Source organism: Rhea pennata, chromosome 20 (assembly GCF_028389875.1).
Source record: "Rhea pennata isolate bPtePen1 chromosome 20, bPtePen1.pri, whole genome shotgun sequence".
Classification (NCBI taxonomy): Eukaryota; Metazoa; Chordata; class Aves; order Rheiformes; family Rheidae; genus Rhea; species Rhea pennata.
Genome location: NC_084682.1, coordinates 9,202,909 through 9,220,880, shown reverse-complemented (window position 1 = coordinate 9,220,880; position 17,972 = coordinate 9,202,909). Strand labels below are relative to the sequence as shown.

Sequence of the window (17,972 nt, the reverse complement as noted above, 5' to 3'; positions counted from 1 at the left end):
TGAAACAGGAGGTAGCATCTCCCTTTATCAGCAGTAAACACCAGAGGATTCATCTGTCTTCCACCCACTCCACAACCTGTTTTGTGCATTAGTTGGGGGAGAGGCCATTTATTCACCCCCATTACACTTGCTTTGATCCATGCTCATGGTCAACCTACTTACAGATGGGGAATTTCACATTCTACTGAACGCTGGCACCATTAGATCTTTTCCCTTTAAATCAGGTAGTCACCTGGATCAGCTCATGCCCCTGTGGAATCACATCCTTACCTTCTTTTGAACCAGTGGTGACTGTAGCTGCAGCTGTCCCCGACGCCCGTCCCACTGGGCTGGAGTGCTTCCCTGCCCTGCCGGGGATTTTAAGTCCACTTGGCTTCAGCATGTTTGTTGTCTCCTGTATCTCAGGCTAGTAACTGCCAGTGTCAAAAAGCTGTCCTGGTATCACAGTTCAGGCTTCTTGATGATGGAGCCTTTCTTCCATCATCACAGACCTGGAAAAGAAGAGCACAAGGAAATCAGAATGGCCTGGGAGAGCACTGAACCAGCTTCCCAAAAGCAGTGTCCAGCTCTCCAGTCACATCCGTAGGAGTCAGCTCAGCCGCCTTAATCTTTTTCTGCACTGGTAATACCACAGTAATAATTTCCTTTGTCTCCTATTTTAATGTCACATTCTTGTTCCCTGACACTGAAATTTCACTTTGACTCTAGATCAAAGCTGACACCTCCCACAACCACCAAACAAAAAATTTAAGTCTCAAACTGAGATTCAAGTGACTAAAATAGTTGATTTGTTTTAAGCTCTAAACGTTCAGTTCATGCATCAGTCAAGACTCAGTATGCCTTTGGTGAAGACCGCAACAATGTCTTCATAGAGCAGCAGGACTATGACCCTTTACACTTGAGTTTTATGTTAGGTCTCCATTTTCAAAAGACTTCAGGGCAACCCTTCCAAATGGGCAAGAGCAAGACGTAGCCAGTGTCTGAAATGGGGCTTTCAGCTCCTTTCATTACAAACAAATCCAAAACCTTATTGCAGAAAAGGGGTATCTGAGCGCATGGGTTTGCAATAACACTGCAAACTAACGTTCTGAAATCCCAGCGCGGCTTTACCCACAACTCCTTAATGAGGTCACATAACACTTCCCTATGCCAGTCCCTTCCTGGTAGGCAAAAGGAATAAAACCACCAAATTCCTTGCGAGCCTGTTGCATTAACGAGTGCACAACTCCTCAAGCAAAAAGCTTTGTAACAAAAAAAGAAAAATAAAGGAAATGACTAAGTGGCTCAAAAAGAAAAAGAAAGAAAAGAATAAAAACATTGCTGATGACAAAGAGAAACAATCAGAAAACTGAGACTATTAGCCAAAAGGAATCTAAGGTTGGCTGACTGAGTAGACTGGGATGGAGATGGAAGAAGGTGGCCACAAAGCGAGCCAAGGACAGCGCTGACATAAAGGGCAAAGGGAACTGGAAGAGAGCCCCAAGGAACAGCTAGAAGATGGGAGGATACCCAGGTCTGCTTCCTAGGCCAAGGAAGGAAACAGACTGCTGCATGCAGCACTCAAGAGAATTAGCATAGCAAAGACTTGCAGATGCTGCGAGGGGGGAACTGCAATAGCGGGACGGGAAGTGATTAAGGCATGAGTAAGGATTTCAACACAGGCTGGATCAGAGCACAGGCGGGCTGGCAGTGCTCCAGGAAAAGCTGCAAGCAGACACAGAGGAGGGAAAACCACAGGGAAAACTCCAAAACTGTATTCCTGAGGGCTCACAAATATCTGAGACACCAAAAAGTGCTTCAGCAACTGAGTCAGCCGTCCCACACCAGCCTAGAGACACAAAGGAAGGAGGGACCAGGAGAAGGTGGAGACTGGGGAGAGCGACTCAGTGAAAACCCAAGGGTTTGAGCCCTGTCTCTTCCTTCCTCCAATCCTCCCCCAAAAAAGCACTCCCAAGAACAAGGATGGCTTCAGGCACCTACAGACTGCAATATCTGGGGAGGATTTATCTTATACACAAGCCAGGGCTGTTTGTAAGAAGCTGGATTCACAGATCACATCACCAGCAGCAGAAACAACAAACAAGAGCAAACAGTTTTTGCTGAAGAAAAGAGAAAACAGTCTTCCTGTGTTTCAGCCAGCAAGGACCGGGTGCTGTCACGGAGCTGGACTTGAGGCTGCCTGCAATTTCCAGCCTTATTTAGCACAAATCACAATCTGAAAATGAGAGACTTTGATCAGCCTGGTTACATTCCTACCTGTAAAGCCACTGAACATCTTCCACCCTCCCTCGTTCCCACTCCAGGTGATACATTTTGCCTAAGGCTAGTTTTGATTTTACATAGTAACTTGATTTCTGACTTTTCTCCTAAAAGCACATATCATGTTCCAGCAGATCTCACCCACCTCTATCACCTTCAGCCTGAGGGGTTTTCTTCACAATACTCCCTTACGCCTCATTCTACTCATCTCATTGCCTGTTCCCACCTTTCAGCTACAGGCCTTGCTGCTGTATTTGGGCTAAAAATGCTGGGGATGCCAATTCTTCCAGATAAAACATAGTGGCAGCCTGAACCCACACCCATGAGTCAGGCTCATGTTAGGGGAAAAGGATAAAACGGGAGAAAAGAAGAACTTTAAGCAGGGGTGAGGTAGGGGGGAGAAAAAAAGAAAAGAGATCTTACAATTCTGCAGTCCACTAATAGAGGGAGTCTCGTGATTCAGAGACTTGCAGCAAGATCCAAACTTTAGGAAGTCTGTTCATTTAGCCTGTTACTCTATTTTGCTGCTCATCTACAAAGGGACACAGCAATGTTCAGTTCATTCTCCCCCAGCTCCCCGTTATTCCTGAAGTTCAGCTGGCCACCCAGGTCACAGGATACTACTGCTCTGCGCCTTCTCAGGATGACTGGATTTTATTTTTAAGCAGAGACAGACAGAAAGAGAGAGAGAGAGAGAGAGAGAGAGAGAGAGAGAAATAAGAGGAAGTGCACTGTGACTACACAAAAATTTCTGCCAGAAACCTTTATGCAAATGCATTTACTTTCAAGATACTGATGCTGAAAAACAAACAAATGCCAAGGGCTGCTAATTAAGCTGCCCAAACCAACAGCTTCTTTTATTCAAACGTACAAGGACCATACGTAAGTGCACTCCCATACTCACTAGATTCATGCCACACATCAGATTCAAGGAACTTCTGGAAGTGCCACCCCACATCACACCCAAAATATCCTGCACCCAGTTATGCCCACTACATGCTCATTCATTATAGTCAGATGTGAGTTAACTCGCATCTGAGAAGTTTCGTTTTGATCTCTAATAGCCACGGATTGATCAAAGCCTGGAAACGGGAACGAGTGCCTTAGTGTATACCTTGCACATACCTTATATCACACAAGGAAACAAGAACGAACTCGAGTAGATTTTCTTTACTACAAACACAACTTGTTTGAAATACATACATAAAAGTATGTATCTAGGCAATTTTTAAAGAAGATGGTACGTACTGCCAGGGCCAAGCATTCATAAAGCTTCTCCCTGAGTTCAGTCTAAAAATATAGGAGTAAGTTTTCAGGAAGCTCTGAGTGCTGGTCGTAGAGCTCTTCCTAATTACTCCATTAGGACATCTGCACCACCCAGAGCAGCACTGCCCAGAGCTATTCAAGTCCCACATTAGCCCCCAACCAAGTGGTGCAGCTTTGGTGTTGCAAAAAGATCCTAGATCTGGGACATGGGCCAGTATCTCCACAGGGCAATGTCCTGATCCGTTAGAGATAACAACTTGTTCTGAGCTCCTGTACTCCACAGCTTTGATGTACCTTGAGCATCCAACAGTCTCTATTAGCAGAGCCCATCTGAAAAATCTGTTGCCACCAGTAGGTGCCGAATACATTAAAAAAAATGTTGCTGCACATAACAGATAAGAAACGCATGAGCCATTTCCTTTCTTATTCACAGTATCATTTGTGCAAGCTATAAGTTGCAGAAACATGACCTTCTCCTGACAGGGCAAGAAAAAAATATATTATTTTTTATTCCATCATCTTCTGTGGATACACTGGGGCCACCAGCTTGGATTATTTTGCTTTTCTTCCTCTTCCAAGATGACACAGACTACAGAGATTTTCTAGATCTCTGCTAGATTCTTCCCACAATCTTTTCATACCAGGATGAATGGTTCTGTGTGTTCCCACAACCAAGAAAAACATCCCAGGAATGCACAATATCAAAGTCTGCTTAAAATGACCCAAACATACTGTTCTCTGTCTTTCCATCAGAAAGGGGGACAGCTGAATCCAAATCACATGGGCAGGCTTATAGGCAAAGAAAAAGGTGAACAGTTCTCAAGTACAGCTCCAAAAATAACCTTGCACTAGGAGCAATGCATCTGGATACATAGAGTCTCTGCAGCGCTGACCATGCATCAGCACTCTTGAAGAGCAAACGAACAATTGGTGGTGCTTCAGCTGCTTCTCGAATGGGACGGGGAACGACACAGAACAGCGACTAGAAGCAAAAGCCTTTGCCAGTCTTGGTGACAGATCGTATGTACAAATTTTTCTACTTCTGCCATCCCTTCTACCCTCAACAGCACACAAAAATATCTGCTTGTTATGTGGAACGTCATCCGATCCTAGAGAGACAACCTACAAAACAGACTCCCCAAATTGAATCCCTCCCCTGCTCCCCAAGAAAAGAAACTCTCATGGGAATATTCCAATCTAAGAATCTGTTCATCTCAATGTATCGAGACACACATCTGCAGAACACAGAAATGGGCTTCCAGACATCAGACTGAGTTGGCCTAATCCCAACCTATGCAGAGTGCTTCCTTCCTGATAGATCGAGGTCTTCAAAATGTTTACCCAGCATGAACTTCTAGGCACAGGGACTTCATTCTGAATGTGCACCCAAGTGGGACTTAGACTGGCTGTATCTAAACATTACCGTAAAAGTTGTGTGCACACAATATTGTGGGAGGATTCCTTATTTCATTAAAATTAAAGACGTAGCCAAAAACATCAGTGTCAAAATTTAGGCTTCTAAAATTCCAAATCCACATTTAAGAAATTAATCAAAGAAGTTTACAGTCAGGTATGCAATCACCTTTTCAGGAGCAGGGCCCAAAAGAAAAATAAAGAGTAAAGAAAAGTAGCTACTAGACTAAAGTAAATCAAGGTCATCATGTTGCATGGAAGGTTAATGACAAAGACAATGTAGAGAAGCAGTCTATATTAAAAAAAAAAAAAAAAAAAAAAAGTGGGCTTTGCCTGTTTTGAGAGCTTTTTAAAAAAAACAATCTTGACCCATGCAAATAGTCACAGTGACCTAAGACAGTTATTTGGGTAGGAAAAGGTTTGTACAATCAAGTCTTTCTGTTTTCAACTACTCCCGCCTGAGACACTCTCGAGAAGCAACTGCTTGCATCACTATTTTACAACAGCTTTCCTCATGTGAATAGTAAGGATGGAGAACACCAGGGTTTAATACATACCCTTATGGGAGCACATTTTACAAGTGGGAAGGATATAAAAAGTTTGTAAGTGGGGAAGATATAAAAAGTTTCTGCCATTTTTAGGTCTATCATAAGAGCATGTGGTGGGGTGGCAGAACCTGCTCAAAGACTCTGGCATTAATAACACAGGGAGCTTGGAAGGATCAGGCAGTCTGTGCAGCTGCTCTGGCATAGTAACAGCAGCAATCCCATATGTAGTACTGGAAACACATTTGATGCTTGCACGGTAATTCTCCATCCTCCACAAGAAAGGCAAACAACCCCAGCTGCCACCATGAGAGGTGTCCTAAGTGCCTTGGACTTCCCTCAACTACACATCTTTTGCATGCATGTTCATGATAAGCAAACATGAATGGAGGAACCCAAGTCTCTACCCACATTCAGGCTTTGCATTTTGGGAGAAGAGTGCAGTCTTCAACACGTTTCTGGTTTTGATCCCCAAGCTTTTGTCACTCAAGAGGCTCTGAGACTCTAGAATAAGGAGTGAACCTACCTAAGGACAAGATGCAGATCCTGAGAACAATCCCTGTTGTCTACAAGAAATGTGACTGCCTGCTCCTGTAGTTTTCTTAGGTGTGCAACACTCCAAGCAGAATCTGTCAACTGAGAAACGGCATCGCTGCTCGCAGAAGACCTTTACCAACCAGGCTCTGTAAATGTCAGAGCTGACAACAATTCCTTTAGCCTAATATATCTCTGAGAATAAATTACTAGCAAAGAATTTAGTCCACTGATAGCTGGAGAAGTTATCAGTGATGTATGCTGAGCTCACTTCAACAACAAACTCAGAGAATAAAGGCAAAAAAAAAGCTTTTAGTGCCACTGGCCTAAAAGATAATGGTATTTTTAAAGTTACGTAAATCATTTCATTTCTTGTTTCTGAGTATTTTGGATGCATCCACTTCATATTTTTAAGTTCTCCTGCACCCTTGTTTTCCTTTCCGGAAAAGTTGAGATTCTCATGAAATAAAGCTCCATCTCCAAGAGTTATGAGAGATACGACACCAAATATCCTGGGGAGCTGGGACGAAACAGAAGCTTGCATACTAAGTTCACCAGGATGTGACCAAGATGATCAGATTTTTGTCTGGGGAAGTTTGTGCCTTGCTAGTTTAATAGATGGTCCTTTTTTACCCTGCATCAGCAGTCTAATATCACTGTATTTAGCAATTGTAGCACTGCAGTGGAAAAAAAAATCATTCGGAATTAAAATTTAGAAAACTCCTTCCCTGCAATGCATTTGATAGAAACGTCAGGACAATACTAGATTTTTTTTTTTTATCATGGCTTAAGATATGAGATTCTAGATCGCTTAAAAACAGAGCATACAGTGTTCACAAATATTTAAGACAGCTAATAAATGCCTTTATTCCATGAACTGAGCAATAAACCACTCTGAGCTAAAACTCAGAGAACCAAAAAAAAAAAAAAAAAGCAAATATATCAAAGAAACAACAGTATTATAAAGCGCATTGTAAATCAGTGACACGCTAGGAAGATGCTACTGCATGTCTTTGTCCCAAGATCAGTTTTCCCAATGCTATTTCTATTTTAGCATATGCACCAGATACTAAGAAACAGAGACCCCAGGAGGAACCGTGACCCTTCTAAAGCTGGCAGAGCTCTTACTTATTTCAAGAAAAAGCCAAAGATGAAATCCTAGCTGTGCCTTAATTACACTTATTTTCAATGCAACAATCAATGAGAATTATGAAAACTACAACACAACAAAATATTATGTGTTTCTCAGCTACGCTGTTCAAATAGATATTACTGCCTAATTGCCAGCCTGTATTTGCTCGTGGCATAATAATATTCTGTGCCCAACGCTCATGACCCTGACAAGACTAGCCAGGCTGCAAAGTTGGGCTGGGGTCATTTAAAAAAAAATGCCTCGAAAGCAAAATCCAGAGACCAGACTCGAACTGTTCGGCCACTGTTCCAAAATACAGGAAACTAAATCCAGTCAAAATAAAGATGACAATCTGATAAAACCAAACTGCAGCTCTGCACATAGAGAAAAAACACTAAAGCTGAAAACGGAACAATTTTATCTGTCATTCCTTAAGATGTACCACTGGATCCAACACCATCGCTTTTCTCGCTTCTCTCATTAGTTATTCTTTCTCATTGCTTGTGAGAAGCTTATCTCTGAGCACAATCAGATTAGGATTAAACCCTTTGATTTAATCAAAGTATAGGGGAAATAAAAGATGCCCTTTCTCAATTAATGTCAGACCTCTCTAGCATGAAAACATCTCTTTCTGCCAGAAAGAAAATAGGAGGCAGGATATTTCAGAATTGCAAGGAGTGTGTTACCTTCGACTACGCACAGAGAAAGCAAGGAAATCCCAGCATCTTCTGTCAGCCAGAAGTTTTTCTCCCTTGCAGTTGCAGAATTCACAAAGGTTCCTCATCCAGCCATAAAGCGCTGCTGTTACTGAGTAGTTTCACTTACACCTCAGAAATATTTTTAATCTCTCTCTCTCAAAAAAAATGCCTGTGTTAGCCTTCTTTCTTACTCCAGTTTTGTAATAATTAGCACAGAATGCAAAGGGAAAGCCTAGAGGCCTTTTCTTTTTTAAGCTTAAATTTTTTAAATCTAGTTCTAACCACTGTGACAGACGAACCACCCTGTGATTTAAGTATAAAAAAGACTGTCAGAGGAAGAGCGTACAAAACGATCCCACTGCATTCTGTAACAAAAAACCACACTACAAAACCAGCGGCGACGCAGGAAAAGAAACAAAGGATATTCAAGAAATCATCATAAACAAACTAGGGAGAAATTATGGGCTTGCGGAAGAGCTCTCGCTCCCCGCGGTGGCAAAACGCCTACCGAAGACTGCTGCTGTAGACACCACCATTACAAACAGCACCAATTCTGTACAAACTGCAGAGCAAAACTATCTCTGTTTTGTGGGAAAAGTCCTGCGGATGGTCTTGGAGCTACACGAGTTTCCCCTCCCTGGCGTTAAGCCCTGGAGGCAGGGGACACTGTCCCTGGAGGAGGAAATTTGGGTATGACACCAAAACCATGCGGTTCACACGGCGAGGGTACCAAGCACATCCAGGGATTTTGGAACTGCTGTCCTCCTGGGTCAGTTTAGACTTGATCCGTGAGTCGCCCTGGGAAGGTTTCTATGCAATTCAAAAGTCTTTGACAAAATCCACAATTTTCCATTCACAGAAAATGTTTGTTATTTGTCATAAGCAGTACCTAAAGCAGGGAAAAAAATACCCACGATAGCAGGCAGAGCACAGGAAAGGCAATAATTCATAAATATATTCCACTAAAGTGACTTATTTTGTCACAACTCATATATAAACCATTTCTGCAGTGAAACACAGGCTAGACCATAGCTCAGCTATGCTATACATTGTGTATGACTCCACAAAGAATTTGAACCGGTGGAATTTCCTGGCTAATGCTACACTAAATCAAGCAGTCAAAAAACTTCACCCCAGCATGTCGTCTGTTATTCACTGGAGCTCCGGTTTACACATAGGATTTGATTTTGCACTTCCTTAGCGTATCCTCTGCCCTGAATTTTGCTTATGAAGCAGAAACAGGGCTCAGGTCTCTCCCACCCCAATCAAGGTCTGCACCCACAATCAAGACTTCTCTGCAGGCCAGCCGTCATTTGTATGGCATAACTGAAAGACTGGAGCCACAAAGAGCTGAAAAACAGAAACAGCAGATCTTGCTAGTTCCATCTCTTCTTTTAAGGTCATTTTCAACCTAGAAAATTTGGTTTAATTTTCAGTGTGGTGTCACAACAGTCCTTCTGACCACAGTGGAGTTGTAGGTCCTTTAAATCTGGCCAACAGACAGCAAAGAAAACAGGAGTGGGACACAACACACTCCTGGTGTGACAGGAGATGCTCGTCTCCGGACATACTGAGTTTGCCTTGCACAGAAAACCCCGTCACTGTGCTCCACTGATGCTGCCCAAGCCCTGTATGGTTCCCGCCTTCCCTGGGGCACTGGGAAAGGCCAACGTTAATGTAATGACACATTTAGTGTGATCTGGTGTGCTGCAGAGGGACTTGGTCGTCATGGCAGGAACAGGAGCAAACCCTTGCCCCAGGCCACTGGTACTGTAGGTGCAAGGTTTATTGCAGTTCTTCTGAGGGCGTTTCTGTAACAAAAATAAGGTCATTTTAAGAGAAAATTGACCATCTTTCTACAGGCTGCTGGCACTGCAGATAGGGATGCAAGACAGGAAGGACTTTCTCAAATCACCACCTGATGCAACTCCCTTCTTTTAGCTATTAAACTAAGTTTTTTCCTCCTCACTGATTTGCACATTGTCAATTTAAAACCGTGGTCTGCTGGCTAGGAACCCCCAACCAGCCAGTAGCCCAGATTTATTCAATCTTACCATCCGCCCACACACCTACTCTGCCCTTTACTCAGGCTGACACTCTCTGGAAGCGTCGAACTCCCGATGAGAGCTTTGTCCTTTCTCCATCTTCACTACGTCATGCTGAATAAGCAAAGTTCTCTTAGTCTCCTCTCAGAAGAGAAACCCACCAACCCATGGTTCATCCCAGCAGCCTTTCTTTGAACCTGCATCAGTTGAATTCTGACTGTTTTTAAACATGGACAACCCAAATCACACACTGCCCCCCAGGCAAGGTCTCACCAGGCCTTGGACAATCTCTGTGCCATAGCTATGAATTAATTCCTTTCATTCCTTCATGCAACATAACTGTTTCTGAAACTTGAAAGAATAACTAACTTATCTTCACACTCAGACACCTCAAAGCAAACTGAGATACAACAGGAGGGTAACGTGGCAAGGAAATACCAAAGCATCAACTCCTTGCTGAAATGCAGCAGATTACTAACCTGTGTGCAGGAGTCCTACCTATCTTTTTGCCACACAAACAGTGAAGATAAAGGTACTTACCTTGTAAAAGGTAAGATCTGGTGAACAGAAGGGTGCAAGACCAGATGAAGGACATCACTGCTAACTATTGAACCTCTGAGCTCACCAAACCAAAGACGCTAAGGAGAAGCAAGATCCCTCTTGCTCCTGAGCGCTAAGGCACAGTGTAAGCCCCGTCCCCTCTAAGCACACGCAGGCACCCTGCTTTCCCTCTCTGCTCCAGCGGCAGCATCACCACGCCGGAGGCAGCTCTTCCTGGCAGCACCCTCCTCCCCTCTGCTGATTCACTAGCCTGCAGTCAGCCTCCCACGCGCCCAGCTGACCCCAGGGCCCTGAGCTTCCTAGCAGCTGCCTTCTTCCCAGGCTCTGACAAGCACTGCCATTTCCTCAGATCACAGCTCACACATCCACACTACTCCCACCATAACCACTGGAGATAGAGGCCAGGAACCTAAACTGTTTGCTTTCAACCAGTATGCATTAGTTTGCACATAGTTTTCTACTCTACCATCTGTAACCCCACTACAAGGCAGTCTAGAAAAGCCAGGATTTTCGATAACTCCCAAGCTTGAAAGCTCAAGAGGGAACACGCGTCTTACTCAGACTACCCCCACATCAATCATCAAAACCCATAACCATTTTGGAAAACTGTATCAAACTGGTTTGTTTTTAATCCGTCAACACTGTTACATTATCCCCTTTCGCTTTGCCCTTCCTCCTCTTATCTGTACCTTACACTTTGCCTCTCAAGCCCAGAGTCTTTGGAGACAGAAGCTGTCGTTTACCTTAGATTGTACCATGTGCAGAAAAACATGGGATCCTAAGTCAAAATCTCTAGGTACTACCACAACATAAGCCACAACAGCACCATATGATGGCTACCTAACATATGATACAACAGGAGGTTAGCAAATACAGTTTCTAAGGGATGGACAAAGAAAACACCATCCCACACAGCCAGATTGCAAAGGAGATGTGGATATTGCATACATTCACTGCACTCCAGAGACACTTGTTTGGCCAGATAGGGCAAGAAAAATGGTAAGAGCAGGCATGGACTGCACACATCTGGGAAAGACTGGCAATCCCAGTTTCTTTCACAAGCAATGGACTCTTTGCAAGAGCTGTACCACTCCGCAGCCTGTTTTTAATTACAGTTTCCATCCATGAGCTACTGTGCCACTGGAAAGCAAACATACAGCAATTCTTGAAGTACGGATGCCAGCAGCCAAAAGGAACTGGACTGACTAGGTGGAGCACTGCTAAATGGCAATTTTACATTTCATATCTCTAGAGATACGAGCGGTGGTGATGGGGAGATCCCAGCCCACAAGCAGGACAGATGGATCAACCCACCACACTCCCGAAGTACCAAAGCACTACATGTTCTAGGCATATCTTTATAGCCATCATGTGTCCTTAGTTGTTCCCTTGCTTCTTACAGAAACAGGTCGTTTCTATTTCACAAACGTCGGTGGTATAGCTATCCTCTATTACAGGCAAGACCACAGTCATGATTTTTTAAGGAGATCAAAATATAATCTTACCCAGCCAAACAAGCACAGAGAACTTATAATGTACTCAGGCTGTTGTTTGTAATTCAGAGTGCTGGCACGATCTCTCTAAAGCAGGCCAGTCCTTTTTTCAAAGGGAAAAAGGAAGGCCAAAAACTGTGCTATCATCTCTCCTAACAAGAGCAGCTTCTAAGTTCCAGCATCCTAAGGCAAATTACACCATGGCATTCCACAAACCTGAAGTGCGTGATCACCCAAAGCACCTGTTTGACTTTGGTGTTCCCATGTTAGTGTATTGGAAGTGCTTCCACCCCCTCCTCCTGTCTAGCCAATATGCTTCAGGTGGGGAGGAATTCAGAGATCAAATGGGAAGAAATCGTTGCAGATGCTTCAGAGGCATGAAGATTAAGACTGTGGGAGGCACTGCTATTGCCAGTACCGTTTACCAAGACATCTATATAGGAAGTCTTCCTATGGAAGAGATTCAGCAAATTCAAAAAGCTACTTCACACATCAAAACTAAAGCTTAAATGAATGGATATGTTCTGCTTTGTACAGTTAACTTTTTACGTACACTTCTGCCTCACCAGCATTCATCACACAAGCCTACCCTTACAGCTGGCATCTGAGCAGCCTCTTTACAAGAGGCCGCAGGTGGTCACACAAGAGCTCTAGCTCTAAAAATCTGGCAGCCTTTGCTCCTTTAGTATACAATGTATACTCTAGTTTGCCACACAGGAAAAAAACAAAAACAGACTGTTTTCCATACCTTGTCTCAAACCTGGACCTATTTTCTTATTCCAAATTTGGAGACTCATAATGCCAGATACTACAATTCCTCCAAAGACACAAGAGCAAAAATTACCACAATACAGTTGTTTAATCTCATGGATTCAGAGTTATCGCTTCCTAAAATAGCCTTGGCCAAAGTAGCTCCCATAATGCTTCAAAGAACATGCCTAGGTAACATAACGCTGCAGAGTACTGCTTCATCCAATACTAGATGCCTTGGACACCAGTAAGTTCTGACAGCACGTGACTAAGCAAATTCACTTCAGCAGATGACACAAGTAGACAAAAGGCAGAAACATCCTTCTGTTAGTCCAGGCTGGGAAATACTCTTTGTGCCATATTGTCCATGACTGAATCTCCATTAGGAATGGCTAGTGGATTGATCATCAGCTAGAACATCCCCAATTTACCAGCTGGGAAATTCCAGAGAAATGAAAGTACTTCTTCAAGGTTGCAGAATGACCTACTCCAGTTTGCATGGCAAGGAACTCAGTTATAAAACAAATAGCTAAATATAGCTAAGGAGCAGACTTAATCACTAGGATAGGCTTCATGTAGAGGGCTGACAAGAGCCACTGAGGTAGTATTACACACAAAGCAGCTAAATACGAGGCTAAAAAGCCCATTTAATACATCCCATGACCTAACTACCTTTCCACCTCTTCCAGGAAAGGTGTCCTTTTCTAGGGAGGTTTATTCCACAGTTGGGGCAGATTCTGCATCCAGGCGATGCACTTGCAGGTCATAGCTGGAACATTGGCAAAGGATGTGAAAGCTGTGTTTGTTTGACAGGCAGTTACTTTTGGTCCCATCACAATTACTGACAAATTTCCAAGTGCTAATTAGCAGACACAAAAGTTTTCAGAGCATGATGCAACAAATAAAGTGGAAAGGTAAGTCAAAGGAGGGAAGAAGAACAGATGACCCAAAGAAAGGCTTTGTTAGTGATTATGCCAGAAGCTGCTGGTTTGGATGTGTGGCTTTTTATTCCCTCTTGGACCCCAAAGATGTGCTGCACAAGAAGTCGCACTGTTGTACCTGTTGATTATTGGGAGAAAAAGGGCACGTACAAAGGTGTTTGTGGTCAACAGAAACAAGAAATGACAATGAACAAAGCCATCAAGGGGAAGACATATACTATGCAACACTAACTAGAGCATTAGCGCAAGCTCAACTAGCCTGCCCAAAGAGGCTGGAGAACCTCCCCCACTGACTAAACTATTAAAAAAGAAAAAAAAAGAAAGAAACACCCCCCCACAAAACTACCCACACAACAACCTTCAGACCTCTGTCTTGAGTGACAAAGATGAAGACGGACTCAACCTGGGGCAGGCAGGCAGACTAGACGACCTCTTGAGATTTCTGCTACCCCAAATTTTTGTGAATTCCTTCAAGTGTTACCAATATCCAGTCTTTACGACACTACACAACTTATTCACTCAAATTAGGATTAATTTAAACCAAAAGATCTGGCATGAGCAATGCAATTCTATTTGTATTACCTTTTTAAAGGAACTGTATGAGGGAGCACAAGAGGGAGGTATTAAAAAGCACTTGAGTTACAAGATCCAAATATCCAAAATCCACAGTGGTTTTTATTCATAGATCTTAAGGGAGGCCAGAATTGCAACATCTATTTGGTACTTGGCAGAAACAGAGAAGGAACCAAATTTCCCAAGATTACTCAGAAATACAGTGGCAGAGATGAACGATCACCCAGCTCTGCTAGGCACCACTATCTCCCCTAACACCTCGCATATCAAGGGACTCAGGAAGCCTTTCTGAAGTGTTTACTCTATAGACATTCAGTATAAATAATTTTTTAAACAATCAGTTGGCTTTCCCAGGCATAAATGGAGTTATCAAAGGAATCAACGTCAGAGTTCAGCACATTGACACACAAACTGCAAGCTCCCGTTATGCATCAGCGCAGAAGACAAGATCACCCCTTCCTCAAAGAGGCCACCGTGGACTTGACTGAGTCAGGAGAAGGGGCTTTACTGCCGGCTCCGGTACGCAGTCTACAGCGGGTCCTTTCACTGGCCTATACCACGTTTCCACAACCACTATCTAGGTAGGTAAACACTGATATAATAAAAATAAATCACTGAAAAGAATGAACTGTATAATTCACACACACCCCTCAGGCTGCGATAATGAAACGTAGCAATGCTCCGTTTCATTTCTTCACATATCTTTCTTTGCTTATGCTGTGCCTGAAAGAATTGCGGCTACTTTTTAGATGCAGTTTTACTCTTTTAAAAGGAGCTAACAAAAAATAGTGTTTTTGCAAGAGACAGATCTTTTATTTTCTTTTTTTTTTTTTAATGAGGTTTCTTTTCTCTCTCTTTTTTGGGGGGGAAAAGCAGTAAGTATCAGTTTAAGGTGCCAGACTCAGTTACATGCAATGAAGTCATTTTTCCAGTGGCAGTTACAGCAAGAGCAGTGAACACTAATAAAAGAGCAAGAAATTAAATCCAACTATAAGGAAAGTGAATTTGATCTATCCTGCTTATCAACAGAGTGCAACGAAACACAAAACACAAACGTGGTACATGGGGTCTCCTCAACAGAGCACTGGGAAATGCTCCAAGAGCATGACAGTACTGCAGAAAAAGACTCCATGCATCAATGCACCAACAGGCTTCTATGTTTCCCTGGCATCATCGGCCGCAAGGACAGAACCTTTGCACGGGACAGGAAGGCGAGCTTCGCAGGGAAGGCAGGCAGAGTAAGCCTCACGAACAGAGTCCGCTCCCTCCCTCTAACCTGGGCTTCAGGAGTGACCTTGGACAGGTTTTCAATCTTTATTCAGTAACTTACCTTACCTAATTGGGTGGTTTTAAAGAACTAGTACATTACTTAGTACAGCGTATCTCCAATCTTGCTTCAGTATGACATTAACAGTAATATCAACTAAACTGCTCTCCCAGGCAAACAAGACCTGAAATTCTACTGTAAACATCACGAGAACAGTGATACAACAACAGCCAGACATTCTTGGCTGTCTTTAACTTAGCAATAGAGCAGCAAAGGCAACACGAGGTGCCTTCTTGCCCCTTTTCAGCATCCTCGGTCATTTTGTGCTCAGACCCCTTGGGAAAAGGAGGTGGAAAACAGGTTCACCAAAAATATTTATAAAAAATATAGATATCTCTATAAATACCCTCCAAGATAGCCACTGCTAACATGTAGGTTAGCAACAAGTCATGTTCAGGCCTGGCTGTGCCAGGGCTTTAGAACTGACCATACAGACCTTGCCATGCACTGCACAGACTCCTGAAGTGGTACAACTCCGCGTGCCTAGGCGCTGCAACTTGCCTTATAGATTGTCTGTTGTCTTTACCAGGTTGATGACAAAAAACTGAGGTTTATTCAATTCCCCCTGAGCTTCAGGAGCTGAAGAGACATTTTGATAAACTAAAAACAGCAACCTCCCACATGAGGTAGAAACCATACCCTTATCCATTTTAACTACCCAGTAACATAAGGGAAGAAGAAAAACTAACCAGGAACTGTTACTTACTGGAGTAAATTAAGGCAGCCTCCAAGGCTAGAGGTGGCAAGAAGCCAAACAGAAGAGACTCACATACCAGCCCTCGGCCTCAGCAGATAATCCAGCCGGGGTCCGCAGGCCTACGAGGCTGACGATCAACAGAGCAGCAACGAACAGCCAGCGCTGACACAGTGCTTTGTCTCCCAGCAGCTCCCAAACGCATCTCGGTCCAGCCTGCCCACGTACTCCGAGATAACAACACGTGTCTTGGTCTCTATCCCAGCGGCTCGTAGACGCTTCCCCAACCTGACCATTTGCTATTCTGTTTCAGAAGGTGCCGGGGCAGAGAGCTGCTCTCTCTGCCATGCGGCGCACAGCCTGCGGCAGGATGCAAACGCCAACAGCCTGACCTAGCTGGGCCTCCCCTGGAAACGCATCTCCCTGCTGCAGACAAAACCACAAATCTCGGAGTACGCAGCTAACGTCGATTACCTAGATCGCTAAGGAACAAAAAGCCAGAGAGAAGCCTGAGCTCGGCAAGCAGCAGAGCTTCCCACAGACAAAAGAAAATCCTCCCCGTTTCCAAACCAAAACTCACTTGGCACCGAGCAATCGACGGTGACACCCACCGCCACCTCCATCTTCCCAGCATCAGGCCCCGCTTGTCCAGCTGCTCCCAGGCGGGGAGAGCGAGAGCCCTTTGCCGTGACCCAAGGGGCGTTTTCCACGCCAAGGTGCGCCGGTGGCGGGTCGGGGTGGGCCGGTGGCGGGCCAGGGTGGGCCGGTGGGCGCGCGGCGGGCCAGGGTGGACCTTGCCGCCCCCCGCTCGAGGGGTGCCCCCGGCCCGGCCCGCTGGGCTGGGCTGGGCGGCTGCAGAGGCAGAAGGGAGCGCGGCGCCCGGAGCGGGGACAGCGCCTTTCCTCTCCCCAGCCCAAGGACAAGGCTTTGCCGCGACCGATCCTTTCCCGGGGAAAAGCCGGATCTCGGCGCCGCCGGTGCCCGAGGCCGCCGGCGGCCCCGGGCTTTTCCGCCGGGGGAGCCGCACCAGCCTCATCCATCCTCCCTCCTTTGTTGGGGGCTCGGAGGCGACACCCCCCCCCCCGCGGCCTCCCGCAGCTCCCCCCGCCGCGCCCGCTCCTACCTGCTCCCTCCCGGGCCGCCGCTGGCCGCGGAGCGGGAGCGCCCGGGCTGCCGGCGGCGGCGCCCCTCCCCGCGCCCGGCTGCGGCGGGCAGGGCGAGCGGCGCGGCGGAGGAGGGAGCTCCGCGGGCGGGCGGAGCGCGGGGGGCGGGTGCCGGGCAAGGCCGCGGCGGGGAGCGGCCTCCCCGCGCACCCGCCGGCGGCCGCGGGGCGATGCTGCGCCGGGGCCCCGCGCCGGCTCCGCGCTCCCGCTCGAACAAAGCGGGCGGGCCCGGCGGCGCCCGGATCCCTCTGGCTGCCGCGCCTGAGCGCTCCCGGAAACCGGGCGGGAGGGTGCGAAGGGGAGGCGGGCGCGGCCCGGCCCGGCCCGGCCCCGCCGCGGGAGGCTCCGCGCGGCCCCCGGGCTCAAGCGCCCGAACGAGTCACCGGGCGCGGCGCGGCGCTCGCCTCGGCGTCCCTTCCTCTAAGGGAGAGGGAAGAAGCAGCAAGACTCATAAAACTCACCTCTTGCTCGGCAGAGGTGGGGCCTCCTTCCTCCCTGCCGTGGATCGGCTCGCTGCAGAGGAGGAGCTCTCCCCACACACCTGAATTTACGCGGTAGTAAATTTGATTGATACGGGA

At 45.8% G+C, this 17,972-nt stretch overlaps 1 protein-coding gene across 1 annotated transcript in view; it reads right to left on the bottom strand.

The window, feature by feature from the left end:
- CLIP2 (CAP-Gly domain containing linker protein 2) overlaps positions 1-17,433 on the bottom strand; it is an 83,086-nt gene extending 65,653 nt beyond the window's left edge. Inside the window, exons 1-2 of the mRNA XM_062592542.1 lie at positions 17,355-17,433; positions 271-491 (exon numbers count right to left, since the gene is read on the bottom strand). Of these exons, the coding sequence (XP_062448526.1) occupies positions 271-382 (112 nt within the window). The 5' untranslated portion in view covers positions 383-491; positions 17,355-17,433. The remainder of the gene's footprint in view (positions 1-270; positions 492-17,354) is intronic.
- Between the last annotated feature and the right edge of the window lie 539 nt (positions 17,434-17,972).